The following is a 25,441-nucleotide window of genomic DNA, read 5'->3' on the forward strand; positions in this document are numbered from 1 at the left end:
GGAGAGCCTGTGCTCCGCAGTGCCTGTTGGGGAGTGCCGGGCAGCAGCGGGTAGCCCCATAAGTGGGGTTCTGTGTGTCCCCTGGCCTCAGCGGGCAGTTGGAGGGACCCCCTGTAATCAGGCAGGTGTCCCTGATCCCACTCTTTCAGAGGCATGGAGCCTGGAGTCATGGGGCCGGGCATGCGCCCTTCCTGTCATCAGGGCTGGGCTGGTGGCCCCTCGGACCCCTCGGCTTTAGGCCGTGAGCTGGACTGCCTGATGGTAGAGTCAGGTTCCTGTTGCCTTGGGGGAAGGCCGAGCTCTGTGGCTCCCCGGGTGTGGACCGGCCTGTAAGCAGGCTGCGGGTCTGGGAGCCTTTGTGCTCCCTTCAGCTGGCAGCCTGTGTGGGGCGCCCGCCCCGTTAGTGGGGAGCGCCCCGCAACTGGTGGAGAGAAGGAGCCTCCGTAGGCCTTGGGGACCAGAGCCGCCCTGTAAGTGGGGGCCTGTAAGTGCTCTGGAGTCCCGGGCACTTTTTAGTCCAGGCAGCGGCCTGAGCCCCCTGTAAGCAGGGGCGCAGCCTCTTGGCCGCTGCCTTGCGTGCCCAGCTTCCTTTGCCCAGAGGGTCCGGCTCCCAGCACGGCGTGGGACTGCGCCGGACGTCGCGACGGTCAGTCAAGCTGAAGTTGGAGGCTTTTGGGCAGCTGGGGGTTTGTGTAGTCATTCAATGGCAGAAGCCGTGGGATGACAAGACAAGAGCGGCAGCGTCTTGGAGCTCAAGTGTGGAACGGCGAGGCAAGAGCGAGCTCAGAGCTGAAGAGGGACACGAGGGGCCCTCTGGGCAAAGGGCTTTTCCAGGCCAGGGCACCTTCAGGGTGCCGCAGCTGGCTTTGCACTGGGTGGACCTCCCGGCCCCCAGCCCAGCTACCCTGTGAGCAGGGCAGGGCTTTTCCCCAACCCCGGCAGCTTTCTGCTGCAGCCTGCTGCTGGCCCCTGGCCCCTGTGACCCCTTGTACTCAGGGCATTGTCACAGCCTGTGTCCCTGTGCCAGGCCTGAAGCGCTTCAGCACGTTGAGGCCCCTTTGGCCTCCCCTCAGTGCACAGGCCGGTCTGATGCTTTCCTCTCCCGCTCAGCATTAGCAATGGCTTCCTAGAGTACTTGCTCCCTCTTCTGCAACTGTCTCCCCCCTCCCCTGTCTTCCACTTAGTTGGTGTGAGTGAGGATGTGTGTTTGTGCTTTAGCCCCCCCTCCCCTTTAGGAACAGAGTAGTGTAGCTTGGACTTCCCAGGAGGGAAAGAGGAGCTCTGTGCAGCCACAGGCGGGTGCCCAAAATGCAGGTGGAGAAAGCGTCCAGCCTTGCTCCTGCTTTCTGATGACAGCACGAAGCCACTCAGGGGCAGTGTGGGCAGCATGAGCCCCCTGTAGCCAGGGCCAGGGCGTGCGCCCACGCTGCCAGTCGTGCTGGTGAGCTGCCAGCGTGCGGGCCCTGTACTCGGGGCCCGTGTCAGGACCTTGGCAGCACCCTTTGTCCCCAGGAGCAGCCCCGCCCCGGTCCCTGTAAGCAGGGCTGGGGCGGCTCCTTTAGCCAGGAAACACGAACAAGTGCTCCCCGGCCCTTGCCAGGGGGCAGCTTGCAGAAGGGTGTGCCACAGGGCACACTCCTGCCTTTGGCACTTCACCTCTTAGAGTCCAGACCACAAACACAACTGAGCTCCAACAGATAGAGTATAAAAATATATTGCACTGTCCAGGGAGCAGCAACCATGATTAGATCCTAAATGTAGTCTGTGACGCTCAGTCAATAACTACTGGTTGGTCATGTGCACCTGCCTGAAGCTTAGGCTTCTTTGCTTTTAAGTTAGGACTACAGCTGGGCCGTTTTTGTTCCTGTGATTTCTTCAGCCCTGAATCTTGGACAGTCTTTGATCCAGCCTGGGCATTTTCTCTGCTTCCTTTTGAATTTAAAGATTGAGATGGTTTCACCTGAAAGATTTAACGAGAGTTCAATTAAAATTGTAGCATTGCTTTCCTGTTTTTTTCATGTTCCCACACAAAAGAGAAGATATTTATGAGGTTATGATATTTAAGATGTACATGCATACATGTATAAACACATACATGCACATATACATGTGCTCCATCACATTCCAAACACTTCTGGATGTTGAATCTTGGAATTCTGTGGTAGGAGACTGGCAAGTGCCTACAATTAGAATATTGTTGGTATTCTCACATTTCACTGACCATAAAAGCTAAGATCAATTTTCAATGCCTTTAAAAATGAAAGAATAATGTCAAAATATTGCCAAGAACTTATTGAAATGAAAAGGGTGTGTTAGGTTAAGCATAGAGACTATACTGGGGTTTTTTCTGCATTTTTGCTTCTGACATTTTTTGGAAAGTGTGTTGTTTGCACTAGTAACTGAAATGCAATTTGAGGAGGACAGAATGACTGCATTACTACAAAACATGTTTTGAGCAGATACCAAATGATTAAATTAAGCTCTAATGGAGAAGATACCTATATGACAAATCAGAACAGATGTAAATACCTTGGAACCACTTTTGCTGTTTGTTATCCCCTCCATGGTGATGACATGTCCCTCGTTTTTCAGCAGCCGGGCTTTAGGTCCCACCTTCAGGTAGGATATTGTGGCAAAGGCTGTGAAGCTGAAATCCTCCCTGCATGGATGAAATCACTGTTACAGGGGAAGGTTGGAGATGGAAGCCAGAATATGCAGGGGGAAAAAATCACAGAATCATTAAGGTGAGAAAAGACCTCCAAAATCATCAAGTCCAACCAGCAACCCAGCACTGCCACTAAACCATGTCCTCAGGTGCCACATCCACATGTGTGAACAGATCCAGGAATGGTGACTCCACCACTGCCCTTCTCAACAGCTCTTTCCATAAGGACAGAGACACATTAACCCTTCTGATGGATGTTCCAGCGAGCAGCCTCATTCTGCTTTATCTATTCAAGTAGACAGTCAGGTGACTTAGAGCTACTCCAATACACTCAACAACTACTTTATATAATTCAGTTTGTGGACCTTGACAGACACAAAAACACTCAGATGCACACTTGGCAATCTCTTAAAACACATGGAAGAAAATGACATTTAGCAAAAAAGATGTAAGTCATCAGCTCATCCTATTAATAATATTAAAAAAGCTGTACAGAGAGATGCAAAGAAAAATTAAGTCAAAATAAAGGAATTCGATATTTGTAGGTATTCTTAAACTTAGAAATTATATGAGAAGACACAACACATAGCACATGGACTTCTTACAAAGGCAGCACTGGTATTAGTTCCACTATGCTTTCTTAAAATTTCTGAGTACCACCTTCCACATTAGCCAGTGTTTCCTGACTTAGACATCGTGTGCACAACCCCATTTGCTCTCCTTATCCATGGAATGTGAAGGACAGCTGCATGAACTGCAGACTTCTCAAAAATTAATCCTGCTGCAGATTTAAACATTCTACTTGAATACAGAAGACCCTCAGCTTTTTAAAATTGCACGAGATGCACCATTTCAGCTGTTCCTCTGACTTTAGAAATGGAAATATAGCAATGCGTGAAAGGTTTTTAAGAATAAATTTTATGCATCTGAAATGAAAACAAGAGTACAGAATGTATCCATTAATGTTATACAGAAGTAACAAAAGAGCAAGGAAAATGACTTCTTAATGTTAAAAAACCAAAACAAAGAAAACAAAATAGTTATCTTACATACTTCAGATACTGCTGCAGCAGAAAATGAGCAATAATTCTCTCCAGCTCCTGCCGAGAGTGCTTGGGTGAAGTAACTTCAGGCACCCTGAATTTGGACACACCTTTCCCAGACCAGGCATCGATTAATTTCAGTGGGGTGAGTTTCTCACTCATGCTGTCAGCTTGCTCAAGGATCTTTATTAGATCCCTGCAGTATCCTGTTACATCCAGCCTCTCACATGCTGCAAGTAAAAGTGAAGGAACATTTAAACAGAAATATAGTTACACATGTTGTTATATGTAGCTATATATACATATCTTTATATGTATTTATATATCTTTTTATATCTATCTAATACATATCTATATATCTTTGTGCTATATGTGCAACGCTTTTTTTGTGTTGCTTTTGGACTAACTTGGCAACAGTAGGCCACCAAAAAACTGATAATCATAACAAACTCTGCACCTTGAAAACAGTCAGTAATACAAGCAGAGGTCACAAAATTTGTTCAGTTTTTCTACACCAGGTATTTCTTTAAATCACCTTTTCCCATGTTCCCTGTCCTTTACCTACCATTCTCTCTGCAGCAGTTATCACACATTCTGTTGCAGTTGGCAGAATCCCACACCTCATCAAAGTGGTGAGCTATGAGCACCCGGCGACACCTGAGGAGCAGAGAGCAGAAGGGGGCTATGGATCCCAGGTGGGTTTGTCACACCTGCCTTATACAGCATGAAATGGCAAAAAAGGCCCTAGGGACAGCTCAGATCTCAGAACAAGCACAAAGAATTATCAGAGGAAAAATCAGAGAACAAATGCAGCAACACCAGTATTCCCTATCAGCTATGCCAATACTGGTGTAGGCAGTTTGGCTGAAGCACAAGAGTACAATCTGCAGCTTCAAGAGAATGACAAATGGTAAGAATATGAACTCATGGTTACACTGAGGCCACAAAAGGCTTTACTGGGTTGCACCAGTTTTGGTCACAGATACATATTTTCCATGAATATTCCAAATATCACAGTGAAGCAGGTGAAGCAGTAAACACACCTGGATTCCTACGTGGCCATTAAACACTATAGCTCAGAGCCAAAACCACAGAACTCCAATATTTCCTCTGACTGGGATCTGAAATCCAAATAGTGTTTGTTGACAGATACTTCACCTCAACACAACCACTTCCAGAACTGTATCCTGAAGCTGGCAAGCTTGCTCCTGTTTTTGTGGGTGGTTTTGTTTGGTGATGGGTTCATTTTGGTTTTCAGGTTTTTTCTTTTGTTTTGCTTTTTTTTCCAAACACCCCCTAAAACCCCCCTAAAAAATAAGCCCATTTAAAAACTAAGCAACCAAGCCACCACAGTAACTTACTTGCTCATATTTTGGCAATAAGAGACCATATCATACAGCTTCTCTTGGCCAACATTTTCCATCACCACCATTGAGCTGATTCTGAATATATCTCCAAACCCATAATACAAAATACAGTCAGCTTTTTGGTCATCTCTACCTGCAATGCATTAAAATGAACAGATAATTACAATCTCAACCAATTGCCCCTCAAGTTCTTTGATAAACTGTTCTCCACATAGACTCATATCTGTCTTTAAAAAAGTAATGAAATTAACACGATCAAAGAATCCCAAAACACTGCAAAATGTTTTTGGGGGTGGAGTTTGGCCATAACAGGTATTTAATACTGCTAAACATGGATCAATCCTTAAAATTCCCTGCTCCAGACTCCCCATCCTACTTGTATTTCTGAAATTCATACAATGATTAAACAATCTAGAAGCAATCTGAGCAAATCACACATCCCAGATACTGTACAAAATAAAAAAATTAAAATTGTATATCAAATCTGTGTCATGCTATTCTGGTAAGCCACAGATTTGACAGAAAATCAGATATTTAAAAAGATGCTAGATAGCCAGTTATTCTTTGTTACACTGCAGTAGAGGCCTGGTCATGAATTCAGTTTATATTTAAAGCCTCTTTACAGAGGCAGTTTTATTACACCCTTTGAAAACTGTCTCAAAGGCAAGAGACTTTGCACAACTGCCTGGAAAACTGAAGGACAGTTTTGCTGGTGTCATGGATGTCAATAGCAGCTTGGCAAAAGCCACTTCCTGCAGTACCTGCACGTCCACTCTCTTGGTAATAGTTCTCCATGGACTTGCTCATAGAGTGATGGATTACAAACCTCACATCAGGTTTATCAATTCCCATGCCAAAAGCAACAGTTGCCACTACCACCTGTGAAAAAGAAAATGATTGAGAAATCATCAAGCAACCAAATCACAATTTGTTTAAGTAAGACATAAGTCCATGTAAAGTATTTACTTAACCTGGATTTGATTTGTTGCCCATCCTTTATGAACTTTGGTTTTATATTTAGGATCCATGTTTGCATGGTAAGTCCCTGCCTTGATTCCCAGTTTCTGCAAACTCACAGTAACTTGCTCAGAATCCTTCTGAGAAAAGCAGTAAACAATTCCTGCACAAAAGTGAAAGACGCCTCATCATAATGCCTTAAAAAGGCCAAACAATTCCCAGTAGTTAAAAACAATTCTGAAAGTTTTATTAGCTTATGAAATAAATAATTAACAAGCATTATACAGTCTTTGTGCCTATTTAGTCCATAGTAATGGTATTTATGAATGAAAATTCACTTATCAGCTTGGACCTGAAGGCTAAAGAGGAAATGCAGGCGCCAATCCATAGAACCATGGAAGCATACTGCAAATACTCAAGGAGGACAATGTTTATTAAAGCTTTTTAAAGGGGCTATGCCTTATGACATCTATGGCATCTCACCTGAGGTTTCAGTTCAATCTGCCTTTTGTCATTAGTCAGGCTGGGCTAAGCCAGGGATCACACACAAAGCCATGTGATTTTGAATCATTTTAGCACAGTTTGTGCTCAGGGAGCTGCTCCTCACAGCCACAGATCTCCAAGCAGAGACAGGGACAGACTGCTGCTCCAGAACCTGGGTTCTGCTGCCTTGACAAGATGTCTCTCCTCTTCATTTCCACTACAGAGTTTACTGACTGCACAAGTTCAACTTCTACAGTTCTGCTTTTACCTGTAATTCACCCCATAACACCCAGTCTGGGCACTGAGTAACTCTTCAGATGACTCTTCTGATCAAATATGAAAAAATATGTTAAAGATAGCAAGTATCCTGACACATGGCTGAAAACAATGGGTGATTTAAGAACACAGAGATGACCTTTTCTGAGCCTTGCATTTACAATCTTAAACCTTCCTATTATTACTTATGTAACCTTTGTTCTATAGACATCAACATTCCACTTCAATACTTCAGAAGATACAAGTAAACTGTAAAGACATTTAAACACTAATGAATGAAGAGAGAAATTATTCAAGGTATGGATCTTACTAAATTTCATTTATTCTAATTCTGCCTTCATCATACATTAAAAATCCAGAATTTCTCTACATGCTTCAAGATCATTTGAAAACATCCCAACATGCTTGCAATGATGAAGGTTAAGAAGATAATGTGTCTTTTGAGACTTTTTTTACCTGACAGTCCTTTGTATCTTCCATTAATGGTCTTAACTATGTCCTCTATGAAATCTTCATTATTTGAAGGCTTATGCCGAACCTCAAAAATACATTAAGCACATGTCAGAGTTCAAGTGGACAAACAGTCTGCCAAACAACTTTATTTTACTTTTCCCAGTATAATAAACACAACTATTCCAACCTTTTCAAAAGAATTACCGTATTCTTTTTATGAACAGTCAGATTACAACTCAAAAGTCCATTGAAAAATAAACCCCAAGACAAAGCTGTAAGCTTTCCCCACCAAGAACAATAAACAAACCCGTGGCCAAAGTGAAAATACAGCACAACAGAATAATTCAGAAAAATTTTTTTCCAACAGGTTGAAGCAGTCTGAGCCTGCTGCCTGCCCCTCTCCCTGCAGGAGACAGCACAAACCAGCTAGCAAGACCTACCTCATAGTAAAGGTTGGGCCTGTTGAAGGAAGCAGTAAAGGTAATGCACTTCTGAACATGCAAAATGCTCTGAGCATCCTTTAAAACATGATTGGTAGCTGTTGCTGTCAATCCAATCAAGGGAGTATTGGGAAACTGTCTTTTCAGGATACCAAGAGACTTGTAGTCTAAGCAAGAAAAGAAAAAGGGGAGAGAAAAAGATTTCTCATGCCACAAATGCAAACTTGAAAAAGGCATTCTTGTAGACAGTATTTAATGGGGTAATACTGCAATAAATGTTATTACTGCTAATCTACTACAGAACTAATTTATACATCCAAAGGAAGTAACAAGCAGGTTGCACTTGGCAAAACATATGTCTTCTAATTGAGTTTTAAAAACTATCACAGAATCATTTGGGTTGGAAGACACCTTAAAGACAATCTTGTTCCAACCCCCTGCCATAAGAGGGCAGGTTTTCCACTATCCCAGGTTGCTTGGAGCCCCATCCAACCTGGCCTTGGACACCCCCAGGGATGAGGCATCCATAACTTCTCTGGGCAGCCTGTGCCAGCGCCTCACCACCCTCACAGTTCTTCCTAATACCCAACCTAATACTACCCTCAGTTTGAAGCCATTCCTCTTTGTCCTGTGACTCCAAGCTCTTGTAAAAATTCCCTCTCCAGTTTCCTTTGAGGCTCCCTCCAGGTACTGAAAGGCTGCAATTACCAGCCACAATTCAGATGGCAAAAATTAATGGAAGTAGAAATTCTTCAAAAGTTAGAAAAATATGTGTGGCATTGTATTAACCAACATTCAGTTTATTCTGCAGGTTTGTTTTTACAAAGAGCTCTTGAGTAAACAGAGCTTTTCTAAAAAACAAGCAATGTGGAATTTGGATACATAGACCAGGCAGTAAAAATAAAAAATTTTAAAGGTTCAGTATTGACAATCACCTGTTGCCTTTGAACAGAAGTGCAGCCAGAGGTACATATCCAAATTCCACACTGCCTGTTGAACCATCCTGGCTCTTGGCTCAGGCACCACTTCTTAGCAAAACTGCTAAGAGTGACTTTACAGTTAATATTGCTTCAGATCAGGTTTTCTTTCATAGACAAAGAAACAGCAAGTGACAATATTGTACAGTCTCCAAGAGAGGAAAAAGACTGAAGCACACTTTCTTTCCCTGTGAGCAAAGGAAATTGGCTTCCACTTGCTTTAGAGATGATTAAAATATATCTCGTTAATTTACAAAATGCTGTACCTCTTTCATCAGAAGGGCCAGGGAGTGGTGTTCAGAATGACACTTTCATACAGCAGATTAAAGTAACTATAATCCATATTAAAGATGCCATAAAAAGCTTTGATTTTATAAAGCTCCAATTAAAAAAAGCAGAATAAGTAATTTTTCAGAATACTGACAGCAAAATCTATGTTGAAATCGTCATTTGCATGACCTTAGCTCCTGCATGATTTGTAAATTAAAGTCCTTGAGCTAAGACAGGTACATGTCATATATTAAGAATTCACTTGACACAGGAAGGAAGCAGCTGGCCTTATTTCAGCTCATGACTGGCTACCTGCAGCCTGAGCAGCCCTGCAGAGGGATTTCTGGGGCCTTATTTGAGGCCCAGCTCATGACTGACTGCCTGCTGCCTGAGCAGCCCTGCAGAGGGATTTCTGGGGCCTTATTTGAGGCCCAGCTCATGACTGACTGCCTGCTGCCTGAGCAGCCCTGCAGAGGGATTTCTGAGCAGCATACCAGGCCTGAAGTCGTGGCCCCACTGACTGCAGCAGTGCACCTCATCCACAGCGATGCGAGCCAGGCAGCCAGCCTGGTAAGCCTTCTCCAGCTTGGACATGAACATTTTGCTCTTTGCAATCTTCTCTGGAGTCACATAAATGAGCTTTAGCTGGGAATTCCTCTTCAGCATTTCTGTGTGCACCCACTTCACGTGTTCCTGTTCAAAAAAACCAGACAGCAGGGGCGACAAACTGGGACAACATACTGGAGTGCTTCGTGCTAAGGCCTTTAGGAGGTCATGAGCAACTCATAACATGTAATTAACAGAGACTGATAAAGTGTTCCACAGCACTGACCACTATAAGCCTCTGTAGAAGATTACTGTATATGAAATGGCCGTTTTAATACTTAGAAAATCTGTGCTGGAACTTTGAAGAAGCAAAGTGTTGAATATGTCTTTGCTCCATTGGGTGGTATGAATATTTCCCCAATAAACTGTGATGTAACAAACATCCCTGTGATACTAAAAGTGTAAAATAATTCCTTGCACACCAGAGTAGTTTTTATTACTGAGTTTTCAGAGCTCTCTGCATCAAAGTAGGCTTCAAGTCTGGCACACTGGATCAAGCCAGACACTTATCAAATCCGCAAGTTAATGATCACAGCCTCCTGCTAGTCAGGAAATTAACTGTAAAAAAGCAACTGTCTAGTAAGACACTGGGAAATGAGTCGCTTCTGGGCCTCTGGATCAAAAGCTCACCACCCTAAGATATAAATAATTATATGTAAAAGCCTGCACTGCTCAACATGGTAAAAGAGGACAAAAATGACCTACTCCAAGTCTAGAAACTGAGTAAAAATCTGCAAGGCACATCAGCCAAAGGCACTTCACAACCTCTAAACAGCCCCAAGAAATCTATTTATTCCACACATGGTGTTGGTTCCCATGTGTTGTTGTCACTAAAACATGAACACAAGATACTTAAGCACCTTTCCCATATCACAGCACACTCCTGGCCAGATACTGTTGCTAGAACAGCATGAGCTGATAAATCTGCCTCATCCATTCAATATTCACAAGTAACTACACAGAGGGGAGACACCAGCACATTCACCACAAAGCACAGAACTTATACACACCTTGCTGCTTGAGGCATTTAACAAAGCTGCAGAGATACCAAGCTGTTCCAAAACCATCAGCTGATCTTCCATGAGAGATATCAAAGGACATATCACCAGTGTGAAACCTGTAACAATCAACCATTGTGCAGTTCAGATGTCACAAATATCTCCTCTAATTCTTTATACTGATGCATCAGCCCTGCTCTGAAGAAACTGCCAAATGTAAGCTCAAGCTTCATACAAAGCAGGGGATTCCCGTCCTAGACAGCTGACAAGTGAGTGCCAGACCACACAGGGGTAATTCTTATGAAATGCCCACAACACACACCTCCTCTTAGGGTCTAGACCACAAACACAACTTAGCTCTAACAGATAAGAGTATGAAAATATACAAAACAAAAGCTGGATATCTGTGTCATGAGGTGCTGATTTGCCACAGAACTGAGCAGTGACACGGAGTGGTAAATTTGGCCTTTGTAAATAAGTCAACTTCCAATGCAACTGAAAGAGTTATTAAAAATAAACTGACCAAACAAAACCCACACCAAATGGGTTCGTTCTCCAAATAACTGTAAAAGGGAGAAAATAAATCTATTTCTTTATATCATGTCCTTTTTTTTTCCTTACATACCATCAGAACAGACAGCTGGTAACTGGTAACAAAGGCTCTTCCCACCACCTGTGGGCATGACAAGGAATATATCCTTCCCTGCCATGGCAGCATTTACTGTTTCAAGCTGCAGTGATCTAAACTTCTGGAGTTTAAATTTGCTCTGCAGTGCAGTTTTTATCTTCTCATACCATGGAAAATCTGTTAAGGGAAAAAAACAAACCTCAACAAACACATTCCATAAGCAAATTAAAATATTCAATATGATCCCTTCTTCTTACAACTGAATCTAGCAGTGCCACAATTTTAGATCTGAGAAAGCGTTTAAGGATTCATAATGGCAGAAAAAGCTCCACACAACCTGAGTCTGGATGCACCATATTCTAGGGTGGACCCTTACTCAAATTGTAAACACAATTCACCTCCAGGACAAAGATCTCATTGCACATGGATGTGGACTAATGTGAAAAACTGAAAGCAGATGAACTTCAGAGTGCTAATGAGCATGTTAACTCATTAGTCCAAAATAACTAGAAATTAGAATCCCACTCTGAAAATAAATTAATCTAGCCACTGAGCCCTACAGTAGTTACTCAAATGCTTCCCTCATACAAATGCAGCAATTACAAACAGCATAAAGGAGGGATACATTTTTTCCAAATATTCCATCAATAATAAGCATTTATTAAAAAAATAAAGAGGGGGAAAAGTTGTTTAATCTTCCCCAAAATCCCCACCCCAACATGCTTATAATAGTTTTTTCTTTTCTCCAATAAAGACCTAAAGACTGCATTTTTGAAAGATGTAATACTGTAAAAATTTAAATTATGCTTCCTGATAGATAACTTTAGTACTATTAAAACTAAAATGCAGAAGAACTGGGAGAGCTCCAGGTTACACCATGTGCAAGGCAAGAATTAATTCTGGGACTTGAGGTGACATTGCAGAGAACTTTACAAAAAGCAAAGTTAAAATCCAAGTCTCTGTGAAGCCAAGAAAAGTCTCCCACTGGCCTTCATGAGCTTTAAACTGGGAACAAATTTACCTGCTGCTCTTGTTTAATACACACACATCAGCTGACTGCAAAGACATTAATTTTTAAAGCACAGGAGGTGAGAATCAGGCATTGAGCTACACAAACCAAATGATTTGTTCAATAGCATAATTTGCAATGATAAAGTATCAATATTCTTACTATTCTTACATAGGCATAATACTTCTCAAATACAGATAAATATGGATTCAACTACAAGATTAATTTCGTTTTTTAAAATCCAAAAAAAGCTTATATATATGATAGATATAAGCATTTACAAATTGAAAATTAAATTAAAAAGGAGAAAAAATTCAAAATATCTAAGTCATATGTGGCAAGGCATAGCATGGCCAAGAAGCCATGGGGACTTCAGTTAATGCCTAACTTGGAACACAGCAGCCCTCCCACCACCATGAGGCACTTGCCACTTGCACTAATTCTACAATAATAATAATATATTCCAGGTTATTTTTGACAGTCAGCACCTATCTAATTTGCATTAATTTGGTAAGACAGTGAGGCTACATAACCCATCACAAGCACTACCAATGTCCTACCCACTCAACACAAAACCAGCAAAAACCAACTCTAAGTCCGAATTTCTCATTATCAAACTCTGACAAACTCCAAAGCAATTTGTTTTAGAACAGAAACAAGAAGAAGTATTGCAGTATAAGCATTTAGTATACAAGTATTGCAATAAAAATTTACTCTGGCATTCTAAGAGCAAATCAGATCAAATTGTGACTTTACAACAAGCAAAGAATTAAAGCAGTTGTAATAGGCCATTCTGACAGAACAGATAATTCTGCCCAGAACAACTCGATTAGTGGTTAGGAATGTCCAGTGAGACAAGTACAAACATTACCCCATTACCCTGGCATGTCAGCCAGCTGATTAAAATTAAATAGGACAACATCATTATCCAAACAAAATTCTGTATAAGTGCATTTTCCCTGACTGGATTAGTTCACCTTTCTGTTAAAACACTAGACTTTGATTCTGCAAACCTTTTTTGTTCCATTCCTCAGCTGAGGTTTCAGTGTCTTTACTTCCACCTGCCTGCACGTCTCCTGAGGACTGTTTTATCAGATTCTTTACTCTCATCTTCTTCTGAAGGAGCTCCTGCTGCTTATCCACAAGCTCCTGGATCTGCATCTCCACTGCTTGCAGCTCATTCTCAATGGACACCAGCACCTCCTCCAGCACTGCAGGGAGAGACAAGGGGAAGGCACAATAGAGACCACAGCCATGAGCTGATGCCACTTCTAATTGTGTTATTTGTACTCCAGCCAGCGATCAAGCTGTTAAGAAAGGCATTATTTACATGTGAGAAGCAACATTAACCCCAGCAAGTTAAACTCCTCTGGAGTTGTAAACAGGGCCATTAGCAACAAGCCCTGTTCATGCACCAAGGTCTCCCTCCGCCACAGAACAAGAGGATGTACTGAGCAGCAGGGTTTGGGTAGAGGGAAAATGTTTTATCCATGCTTCACATGTGAAAGAAGTGAAGCAAATGCTCCCCAAAAGCTTGGGTCACACAAGTGACTCTTTGGCAGGAATTGCCTCTTTCCATCCCAATATGATGTGTGTGTGAATTGCAGATTGTGTTCTAGAATCCAGTCCCTGGCGTCTAAAAGAATAATTAACACACACACCTGCATGCCAAGCATGTACTCCAGAGCCAGGCCAGAAAAGCATCAGAAGGAATTACTTCCTCCCCCACATCCAGAAAACCCAAGAGATTTTGGCCCATCCAGAGCAGATATGGTAATATGGTTATAGAAATGAAAATGTGTGATAGGGAAAAAATATCTTCATTTCAAGTAGCACAAAATGGTGATAAGTGTCTTCCTAAATGCCCACTGCTACTCAGCAGAAAACAGTAAAGAGTATCTTAAAATATGAAGCACATTTTTAAAATTTTGAAAACCAAGTAATTTCTTTGACAATCTTGATTTTCATCCTACAATAGCTTGGGTTGGAAGGGACCTTAAAGCTCATCTCATGCCAACTCCCCTGCCACTGGAGCAGGTTGCTCAGAGCCCCATCCAACCATGCCTTGAACACTTCCAGGGATGGGGCATTTTGGTTTAGGTGACATAAAAAGCTATCCAGCAAAAGAATTTTTTCTTCAAATCTTAAGCATAGTAGCACAGATCCCACAAGCTCTTTTACGCATACATTAAATTAATGTAAATAACATCAGGTGATTTTGTCTTGTTAGCGAAGAGGCAGCAAAATATCCATATGGAATATAAATCATGGATTACCTGCAACAGCTGTCATCTTTGGAGATTCAAGAATGTTATCTTTAGGAGACCTTATTTAACCAAGCAACTGTCACTGAAAAGAAAATGAAATAAATACATTTTAAAATATATATTATAAGTAAACCTTCTCAACTTAGAACAAATTTTCTGCAGGAGATTCTTCATTACCAGAGCTGTTGATGTAACAATTTAGGCACTGGTTAATTTAATTTGCTCACTAGATGACAACTGCTTTTTCCCTCCTGCAAAATGGATAAACACAAACTCACAACTAATTCCCAAGACCACAGCTCACCAGGCTTCTAAATGAATCCAAGTGAAGTTCAACCAAGTCATACATTCCCTGCAAGAGGAATGCTCTAAGGCAGACCACTCATTCACCAAGTGCTCATGGCCATTTTTGATCTCCTCAAAGCTTATTTTACAGAAAAGTCCGGACACATTATATTGTGCCCCTTAGAAAGGCAGCCACCATAACACCTACAGGATCTGTTAGGAGGAAGCGAAAATGCTGTTTGGTTTAGAGAAGGGGATCAATTTTGAATAATCATCAGGGAAATGAACATGGAATTGAATTTATTGGTCATCATTTGAACAACAGTTTTTGTCACATTGCACCTTAATAACACCAAACTCAAGAAATTGATATTTTCTGTTATTGCATCCTGAACTACTTCTTATATGGATGGAAGCAAAGTCCAACGAAAAATGAAAAGGAATAAATTCAACATTACAATAAATACTGGGGGGGAAAAATTCCTCACTACCAGCTAATTCCACCACGACAAGGATCTTCCCACTCCTATAAATGGAAGGGGAAATACATATTAACAACGATGTGTGAACAAAACACTTCCGCATCACCCAGGGCCGGACCCAGACACCTCTTAATCACCTCCAGGGGCGGCGACTCCACCAGCTCCTGGGCAACCTGCTCCAGTGTGGGAATATTTACAGGCGTACAGTGTGAACACTATACAAATACATACAGTGAGCGTATACAGTGCAATATTCCCTGCATCCCTCACCCTCACGCCAGCCGCGGGCACGGCGCTTGCCAGGCCTGAAGCACCTGCTCGGTGGGGCTGCGGGACCGGGCTGGAGAGCCGGATGGAGGGCAGGAAGGGAAGGCCCCGCTCGGCAGTGCAGGACGGGGCAGGATGGATGGAAGGAGGAAGGGAGTGAGGCCAACAAGGCGAGCAGGAGCAGCGCCTCGCAGCCGTGTCCTCCCGTGCGTTGGGCTCAGCCGTGGCTCGGGTCGACAGCTCCCACAACTGTCCCGAGGGCTAGTGCCAGCCGCGCCCCCGCATCCCTTACCTTTTATCATTTATCTTCCGTCCCTCATCCCCCTCGGCTCCCGCCCCGTGGCCCCGCTCCCACCTGCGCCGCGCGCGCTGGCCCCGCCCCTTCCGCTGCCCGCCCTCAGCCACGGGCGCCGCCGCTCCGCCAATCAGCGCCAGCCGCGGGCCGTGGGCGGGGCGGCGCTCCCGCGCGGCCACACAACCCGGCTGCTGATTGACGGCCGGCGCGACCAATGGGCGGGCGGCTGTCATGCGGCGGGATGCGTGCTTCCGGAAGGCATGGCCGGTGCCGGTACCGGTGCCGCTCCCGCCCGCCCCGCTCCCTGCCGGGCGGAAATTGTCCGCAGGGAAGCGGGAAGCGGGAAGCGGGAAGCTCTCCCAGCCCGGGGAGCCCTGGTATGGCCGGCCCTTGGCGGCTCGGAGCTGCCGCCTGCCCGGTGAGAGGGGCTGGCGCTGACTTAGAGAGATAAACCCCCGCAGGGCACGGCCAGGGAACAGATCTGCGCTGTTACTGCACAAATTTTCGCGTGTGTACGGTAGTTCCGTACTCTGTCCTACATACCCCTAATCCCCCTTTCTTAAAAATAATTTTTATAATTTTTGGCCGTCCCTGGAGAAAACACGAGCCAAGCGCAGCCCCAGGGCAGCAGTGCTGCAGTATGAGGATGTTTATCTGTGTACAAGCACAGATAAGGCTTGTACACAGATAAACATCCTCACAGAGACAGCCTTGTCTCCAGAGGCTCAGAGCTGATAAGGTTATTTTGAAGCAGTTTATGAAATGCTTTGTAAAGAGAGTAAGTTACTGCACAGAGCTGGCTCTCTGTGCCCTGGCCCAGAGCTCAGGGATTCAGGATCCCTGCAGGAATTATTCTAAAGCACTGTGCTGCAGCCCAGCTGGAGGCTGCTGGGATGTATGTGCTCCTTTTTGTTCGTCCTGCTCAGTTTTTATAAGCTCCATGTTTTAGAGCTGTGCACCTCATCCAGCTTTCTGCGAGCCCAAGCTCTAAAAATAAATTAATCTGTTTCTCGGTCTCAAGGATTTTAATGGTTTTAAAGTAACAGTAACTGGAGATAACTTTGCAGCTGTAGAATGAAATGACATGAGTAGTAGTTTGATGACTGTTTTGGCTGTTAGGGCTGCAGAGCAGCACACAGACTGTGTTTTGGAGGCAGTGTTCTCTGGTGATGTCAGGGTCCCTCTACTTGGCATCCCTTCCCCCCAACAGCACCACTTGTCTTGGTCTGTGTCACCTTGCTGAGCTAGGCACATTGAAAATGGGAGTTCTTCCCTTTGGCTTGGGGCTTTATAAGTCTTGCATTGCTTAATAGCACCCTGAACATGATCAGTTTACTAAATAGGGTATAGAATATCCAGGAGAAATCACCATTTCCTCTGTGCAAATGAAACCTGTAAGCAATTACGCACTGCTGTGCAGTAAAAAAAAATGTGTATCTGCCAAGTGGGTGTGTCCAGAGATCCCATGATCACAGTCTGATCCATCAGATGGCCTTTGGAATATTGTGACAATAGTCCCTTACACTGTGGCTGCAGTTCTTGAAGGTGTATATGTGTGTGATTGAAATAAATGTTGTGTGTCCAAATTCTCTTCAGTCCTTATCCTTCTGTTATCCTCAAGTAGTGTTTCTACAAAACCAGTCATGTATTCAGACATACTGCTTGACACCAGTAGTTTTATTGTGTTCAAGTCTGATGATGAGACTCATCATGGTTTCTGTTTCTCTACAAGCTGGCTGCAGAATTCCCATCACAAGACATTTTTTAGTGACAGCTTCCCCAGTTATAAAAGCTGTAACTAATTTCAAGCAGGTAAGAGAAACTTCATTTTTCTTTCAGTAAGAAATGTTCAAAGTTTATTTGTGCAGGTAATTCAGAACCCAGTGGTGAACATGCTCATGACTTTGAGCTTGTTTTCATATTAGTGTGATTGCAGTGGTGTTAGTAAGACTGACAGGCTATTTTACAATGATCAGTAATTGTGAATATATTCACACCATTCAGGCAAAGGTTAAACCAGGTCCTTACAGGACTGAAGTATGTTCAGAGTTACTGAAGCTTTATTTCACTGCTTTATTAGTGACTGACCTCTTAGAAGCACTGGAATGGTATCATAGTCTTATTCATGTTAGAATTTGGGGCAGAAACAGCAAAAAAAGGGATAGCTTTCTGGGAATTGCTTTGAGCTTTGTCTACTCCAGCAGCTGCTGATTGAGTGACATCTTTCCTGCTGGTTTGAAAAAGAAAATCAAATGCATGCATGAATTCAGATTTGTGGCTAATAGGGTGAGAAGCTGAATTTGAGAGCTCTCTGGGAGATTGTTGGAATAACACCCAACTACAGAATGCTTTCTGAAAATGCTGTATGTTCAGCAAAGACATCTGCACATTTACCTCAGCTATTTCAGTATTGCAAAATGCTGTGTAAAATATACTCTTAAAAACCCTGATAAGGAACTTTGATACTTCTAAACTGTGTTGCAAAGGAGAGACCAATTTATCCTCTGTTCTGCATAGAACTTAATCACCTTTTAATCCATAACAGCATCCCACCCCATGGCTACAAATGTCTTGAACGGCCTCAAGGGATTGTGTATTAAAAAGGAAGAAGCTTTGCTGTTTGCTGCTGTTTTAGTTATGCTTTCCTAAGGAGATATTGAAATGGAGCTAGGCTTGGAACAGGAGCTGATTACAATTTCAGCTTGGTTTCAGTTTTTGGCAGCTGAACCTGAAGACTTCTGGAAACCTTGAAAAATATATATGCAAGGGAGGCTACTAAAGCCATTAGTAAATTGGGAAACATCCCCTTTTCCCAACCACACAGAGTGGAGTAATGAATAACATGGACAAAACTAGCAGTGATGTCAATTGTTGTCACTGCCTCAGCTGAAGTTGATGATGAGACAGTAACTCAAATTTATGATCTGAACTCTTGTTCCTCTCCATTTCCCATAAGTAGATGTATTAAAAGTCTTGTTAGAGGACATGGAATTTAAAACAGGAGTGACATGTGTCCATGGAATCAATTGAAGCATATTGAAGTAACTTCATTTTTTATTAAAATTTAATTGGAAAGATAAGATGCCACCAAAATTACTGGGAAAATGTAATTTTCTTTTTTCCAGAAATATTATTAAATACTTACAGCATAACAGTCCACGTGGTAGATTCCTAAAGGATAATTTTCTTTCTCTGCTGCTCTGTAGCTCCTTCGATTCCAAGTACTGCATATTTCTTTTATTTATTTTCCTTTTATACCATAAAACTCCCCTATCACTCGCTATATTTTGTTAGGATACAAAACAGCCCACTCAGCAATTGTTTTGCATTCACACCTTGCATTTGAAAGGAGGAAAAAAAAGTTGCAGTACAAAGTGCAGCTGAGGACAGGCAATATAATCTGTCTTACTTGTGTTTCACTCTATGGAAAATAACTGGCACTATTAATGAGGTCAACTGCACTTCATCCTAAGCAAAGATGGCAGAGCTCGAGTGCTTTTAAGGGAGAGAGAAATGAAACTGGATAGATTTAAAATGTGAACACAGGAAAAGGTTAAAGATACAATAGACACATGATTTCCTATATCAGGGAGTGTCACCCTTAAGGCTTACATATCCCAGGATCATAAAGGTATAATTGTATATAAGAATATTTCAGTTCAGACATCAAAACTGAGGAGATTAGTGCCATCCCTATGTACTTTATATCTAAATTATCTTGCCTTTATCTAAAGTATGGCCACCTGGGCACGCTGCTGGCTGCTGCTCAGCTGCTGTTAATCAGCACCCCCAGGTCCCCTCCTGCCTGGGCACTGTCCAGCCACCCTGTCCCCAGCCTGCAGTGCCACCTGGGATTGCTGTGGCCAAAGTACAAGACACGGTGCTTGGTCTTGCTGAACCTCGAATCGTTGGATTCATTCCATGGATCCAGCCTGCCTGGGGCTTCTGCCGAGCCCTCCTACCCTCCAGCAGATCAACACACACCCCCAGCTTGGTGTTGTCTGTGAATTTCCTAATGGCAGACTCAATTCCCTCATCTAATTGTTGTGAACTTTAAAGGAACATGAGCTACCTGCTGAAAAAGCAGCTAAATTGCCACTGGCTATGGTTAGAGCTGTGCCAAAAGGAGGAAAGTGTGGGAATCCAGGTAGGGGGCTGTGATATATGGTGGGTGGTTTTCCACTTCAGTAATATCAATTTAGGTGAAGATGTCCTTGCTATTATCAATCTAGGTGAAGATGTCCTTGCTATTATCAATCTTGTGATCACTAATCATTATGTTTATAATTCTGTTTCTTTTTTTTTTTAGTTTTCTCACAAAGTACATATTGAAATACTGTGTGAAGTAGAGAAAATTCTCTTACAGCAAGAATTTATCCACCTGCAGCAGACTTCCTTGACTTTTCCTAAAGGAGAGAAAAATGTAGAAGCAGATGAGGGTGAGTGCTGCTAAGACCTTGAAGGTAAATCTGTGCTGGAGCATGTTTGCTGTTTGAAAAATAAATCTTTTTTTCTCTATAATTTGAGGTCTAGCAGTTTACAGTAATCAAATTTATGGGCTGCAATTAAATTATAAAATCTTGCGGGTCAGACACTTTTTTCCACAAAGTAACCAAAATCATATGTGCAGAATATTCCATCCTAACACAATCCATTAAATATTTTAATAGTTAAGTTAAAACATGAGGAAAAAAAACACGAACATTTTGTATCAAACTGAAGTAAACCTTCCAAGCAGAGGAAAATATCCCTTTTTAAAAATGAATAATTATGCCTATAATTTCTTCCTAATTAAAATGAATATTTTTAATACTATTTTAGTAATCAATTACTTTCAGCACAAGTCAAGTCTCTGCTGTTCTTTTTGCTTTTGAGGCACTTCTGTGCATCTGTAAATTTCTACATAAAAGAATATTTTTCAATTGCATACTTGAGAGAACATCCCCCAGGACACAGAGGGCTTTAATTTAGGAAAATTCTGAAGGAAGTTATTGGTAGGAGTTGGAGCTGAGATCCAAAATAGTTTTTTTCTCTAGTTCTGAGCAATGGTAAGAAAAGTTTCAGGTAATCTCTGATAGTTTTTCCTTTTTAATTTCAATTTTAACCTTTCTTTACCTATTCAGTTACCTCAAAGGTTTTATGGTTTTATTTTTATTCATATCTTATCACAAGACATAAGTAATAAAATAACTTCTGTTGGTTACATTCTCAGGGCAAAATTTCCTCTTTTTTCAGTGCTGTGGCCTGTATATGTGGAATTAACTAATGGAAAAATTTATGGATGCAATTTCATTGTCAGTGCAACTGGAGTTGTGCCAAATGTTGAACCATTTCTTGATGGCAATAATGTAAGTATACTGATTTCAAGTAAGGCTAAAGAAACCTTTTCAGCTGGTTTATGCTTCTGTTCTGACATGGATTGCCAAAGATTTAAATACTGTGTACCATCTCAAAATAAGGCAGGGTATGTTGATACTGAGATATCCAACATGATACAAGTGTATTTGATTTGTGGACTTGGCTTATTATGTTGCTCCTCAGGTGTTTATAATAGTACATATGCAGTGTTAAGCCTAACCAAAGAGAGAAAATCATCTGTATAATTAGTTAATGTGGCAGAAATTTAGAATAATTTCCATGTTGGTTCTGTACCATAGTCTTACCTTATTAATCTTGACATTTGCTCCTGGAAAGGAAGCAACTATTTCCAGTACTTTCCATCTGGGACACTGAGCTGTCACAGTGCTCATGTTCATTGATGGCAGTCAGCACCCAAATGTGGATGGTAATTCTGGAGTTCATAACTGCCATGTGCATTTCCACACCTCAGGATCATTTTGCTTCTGTGTTCAGTGCCTGCTCAGCAACAACTAAAACATCCCTGGGTTATTAACACTGATCACAAATCCAACAAATAGCCCCATACAAGCTATTACTAAAACATGATCCCAAACAAAACCAGGATGTTGTGGTATTTGGGTTAAGTGGTGCCATCTGATTATGAGGTAAAAGGCTGTGCTCTGGTGAAAGAAGGAAATGCTGAAAACATAGATCTGATGTTGAGCCATGACGTATTTCCATGCCTATGCTATAAGCTTAGATCAGGAATTAAGTTTTTGCAATGATACTTTCTTGCCTTGGCAAAAATACAAAGTGATCTCTTAAGACTGGGTGTCCCTGTAACAAACACACAGTCTGATTTGGAATTTGGCAAGCTCTGTGACTTCCCTGCCTAGGTATCAATAATAGTCCTTTAAAACCTGTGCTGTGCTCTAGAAATAATAATAACAGTAATGCTTTGTACTTTCCATGGAGCTCTGGCCACTCAGCACAGTCTCATGGTAAATAATAAAGGAACAGCTGATTGTTAAGGGGGAGGGAGTTGGGTGCCTGGTTCCATTGCTGATGTGTGAACCCCTTCAGTTTGCTGTGGGAGAGGATGGAGGACTGAAGGTGGACAAGCACATGCACACGTCACTGCCAGATGTGTTTGCAGCTGGAGATATCTGCACAGCAGCCTGGGAGCCCAGCCCTGTGTGGCACCAGGTATGTCCTGGCACAGGAGTTACACACCAGTGCTCACACCAAGGAGGGACAGGTTAACAGTGGATTGTCACTGACGGATTTTCTGAAAAACTCCTTTGCTAGGATTTTTCTCCTGAGAAGCCTCAGAAAAAAAATATAAACAATAACTATCTGAGGGCTGTGGAATGTGGTCTGGAGATGCTTTACCAACAACAGGTGCATCTTTGATTGGTCGCATGTGAATTGTTTTTAATTAATGGCCAATGGCAGCCAGCTGTGTCAGACACCAAGTCTGTCACGAGATTTTATTATTCATTCCTTTCTAGCTTTCTGGTGTCTCCTTTCTTCTATTCTGTAGTATAGTTTTAGTACATCATTTTCTTTTAATACAATATATATCATAAAATAGTAAATCAGCCTTCTGAAACATGGAGTCAAGATTCTCATGTCTTCCCTCATCCTGGGGACCCTCAAACACCACCACATTTGCTGACCCTGAGTGAGTGACACCCCACAGTGGATAATCCTGGGGGTTTGGTGGCTGAGTTCTGTGGAAGTGGCTGGAAATGAGCTGGCCAGCCCCCCGGAGTATGAACAGCAGTGAGTGTGCTCTGAGTACTCACTGCAGAGAGTGTGCTCATGGCACAGGGATGGCCTCATTACTTCAATCTTCCCAATTTTCTCTTGCAGATGAGGCTGTGGACCCAGGCTCGGCAGATGGGATGGTATGCAGCAAAGTGCATGGCAGCAGAAGCTTTAGGGGAGTCTATTGATATGGATTTCAGCTTTGAACTATTTGCTCACATTACAAAAGTTTTCAATTACAAGGTCAGTACAGTCTGATAGTTGTAAACCACTGAGTAACACATACTGCTTGCTTATATTCACTTGCTGACAGTGAGCAGGTGCATTAATATTGAAGAAGCAGGTTTCTTTCTATAGTAATTAATCCCAGCTTAGATTTTCTCATTTTGTGCTAATGTATATGGTATTTCATGGGGAAGATTTTTCAGTCCATTGTGTGTATTTGTGCTAATGTGTGTGATATTTCAAGGGGAAGATTTTTGAGTCCATTGTGTGTTTTCAAGCCAGTGATGGGGGAGGGACCCTAGGGATGCATATTTCCCTGTTTGCATCCCTTTTGAGGCTGAGAACTGTTAGCAGCAGAAATGCTAAAAGCCACTGCAGTGTTGTTATGAGAGCTTTTCCCTTCTCCTTCTGCTAGGTGGTGGTTTTGGGGAAGTACAACGCTCAGGGCCTGGGCTCAGAGCACGAGCTGATGCTGAGGTGTACCAAGGGCCACGAGTACATCAAAGTGGTGATGCAGAACAGCCGAATGATGGGAGCTGTGCTCATCGGTGAAACAGACTTGGAAGAAACCTTTGAAAACTTAATTTTAAATCAAATGGATCTTTCAGCCTATGGTGAAGATCTCCTAAATCCAGATATTGACATAGAAGATTATTTTGATTGAACAGTACCCCATTCCCATTTTGTATGAAGCTTTGAGAGCAAGTCATACATCTTAGAAAACCGTTTTCTCAGGACTGGGGATAAATGCAATCCTCAATTAAGATTTTGGGTTGATCTTGCTAAAATACTGACTGGTTACTGCCACAGGTACCAGCTAATGGTGCAATCTCTGTTGTGCTGGCTCATATGAACAGAGAACAGTTTCAGGGCACAGGCTGCTCAGAGCTCTTGCTACCTGGAATGCAGGTTGCAAATACATGGCCTTACTCCATTTTTTTTTCCCTTTTTCTTTTCCTCCATAAGTTTACTTCTGAAATAAATGTATTTTCTACTCAGTTAAGTACAGAACACAGGCTTTGCACAATGAAAGCCAGGATGAGATGTCAGTTGAGAGCAGCCTTTGAACTGTTTGTCCCTTCAGCTGTGCAGGTGTTGGGGTGGAGCTGCACTGTACTGGATAGTGCCAGCCCTGGACAGCAGTTGTTTCATCCTGGCTTTTGATTTTGTTCTACAGTTGCTGCCTGAGAGTTCTTATTTATTTTGGATCAAATTTGGGACAATTTATTGTACTCAATACAAAGCTGGCAGTACATATTGAGACTTGTCCCAGACAAATCACTTAATTTTTTTTAGGAGAATGACTGTTTTTAACTAAATTTTCAATTTTTGGTGAAGGTCTCAGCTAAAGGATGGGTGAAGGACTATAGGCTTTATTCACTGTCACAATTTTACCAGAAAAATAAAGATGAGGAGCATGTTGTTAATGATATTATTTTTATATTTGTTCTAAGTGTAAGCGAGAGGAACTAAAATGCAACCACCAGAACTTGCATTTATTAATGAAACTGAACATGCTTTTCTGATCTTTGACTGCTAAGATGTTAAAAGTAAGAAAACAAAATTGAATCTAGCAGTCAGCATATGTGCCTGAGAAGGCTTGCAGTAGCTGTTGAATGTTTCCTAGGCTGGCAGGTTGTCTTGTTTGTAAACTTCAACTGAGGTACTTCTGCCAAGCACAGAAGTCATAAATTTCTATTTGAATAACAACCCAGAGAAGTCCAATTTGAAGAGCAACAGACATATTTCAAAAGAATAAATACACATAATCACTCATAAGTACATACAGTATTTCACTCCCACGTGCCACAGTGGGTGTAGGGACACATGTCCCTACTCAGAACTGCAGAGGTGGCAATGCCCACGTGGGCTGGAACAGCCAGCCCTGGCACAGCAGCAGCTTGGAGCCAGCCGGGGCTCCAGAGGAAGGATGCTGGAGCATCCCTGTCTCCAGCTGTCTGATGTCACTCCCTGGGGCTGGTGACAGCAGTGCCCTGGCTGCAGTGGGGTCACTGGTGAAGAGAAGAGTCACCTGCACAGCAGGCAGAAGAACAGGAGGTGACAGGGTCTCCATGCTGAGCTAAGACCACCAAGTCCTGTGCTGCAAAGGAGAGAAACCTCATGAGGACTCTCAGGGGAGCAGTGGGTGGCGTCTCCCACAGGAAAGAAGCCTAGAAACCTCTGGACCTCTATCAGTCCTTTCCAGACTGCATGAACCTGCCACAGTGTTACTATATACTACACTTGCAAAAGAGTTAAAAAGGCCACATGGTCATTATAGAGATTTTGTAATCGTTGCTGTATCCTAAGATATGCGCCAATTATTTTGATAAGAAAC

General features: G+C 42.5%; 2 protein-coding genes across 3 annotated transcripts; one reads left to right on the forward strand and one right to left on the reverse strand.

The window, feature by feature from the left end:
- Positions 1–1,698: 1,698 nt before the first annotated feature.
- On the reverse strand, positions 1,699–15,838 carry RECQL (RecQ like helicase). 2 transcript variants are annotated; one of them, XM_054274043.1, is made up of 15 exons: positions 15,766–15,838; positions 14,449–14,521; positions 13,186–13,383; positions 11,161–11,340; positions 10,548–10,654; positions 9,426–9,624; positions 7,685–7,851; positions 7,248–7,329; positions 6,047–6,195; positions 5,837–5,954; positions 5,070–5,208; positions 4,274–4,365; positions 3,719–3,938; positions 2,530–2,659; positions 1,699–1,960 (listed from the first exon to the last, which is right to left on the reverse strand). In XM_054274043.1, exons 2-15 carry the CDS (start codon positions 14,462–14,464, stop codon positions 1,772–1,774), a joined length of 1,986 nt encoding a protein of 661 aa, XP_054130018.1. In that variant the 5' UTR covers positions 14,465–14,521; positions 15,766–15,838; the 3' UTR covers positions 1,699–1,771. The 2 variants fall into 2 exon arrangements, with proteins under 2 accessions (XP_054130018.1, XP_054130026.1); XM_054274051.1 differs by lacking the exons at positions 14,449–14,521; positions 15,766–15,838 and having other exon boundaries at positions 13,186–13,704.
- LOC128938943 (pyridine nucleotide-disulfide oxidoreductase domain-containing protein 1-like) lies at positions 15,609–24,046 on the forward strand. Its single transcript, XM_054279602.1, has 7 exons — positions 15,609–16,186; positions 19,828–19,915; positions 20,078–20,207; positions 21,004–21,116; positions 22,192–22,314; positions 22,984–23,121; positions 23,519–24,046. The coding sequence occupies exons 1-7, from the start codon at positions 15,609–15,611 to the stop codon at positions 23,765–23,767; spliced, it is 1,419 nt and encodes a 472-aa protein (XP_054135577.1). The 3' UTR covers positions 23,768–24,046.
- The last annotated feature ends 1,395 nt before the right edge of the window (positions 24,047–25,441 follow it).

The sequence above is a fragment of the Melozone crissalis genome, unplaced genomic scaffold (assembly GCF_028551555.1).
Source record: "Melozone crissalis strain CALT ecotype California unplaced genomic scaffold, PUWL_Pcris_2 ptg000004l_1, whole genome shotgun sequence".
NCBI lineage: Eukaryota > Metazoa > Chordata > Aves > Passeriformes > Passerellidae > Melozone > Melozone crissalis.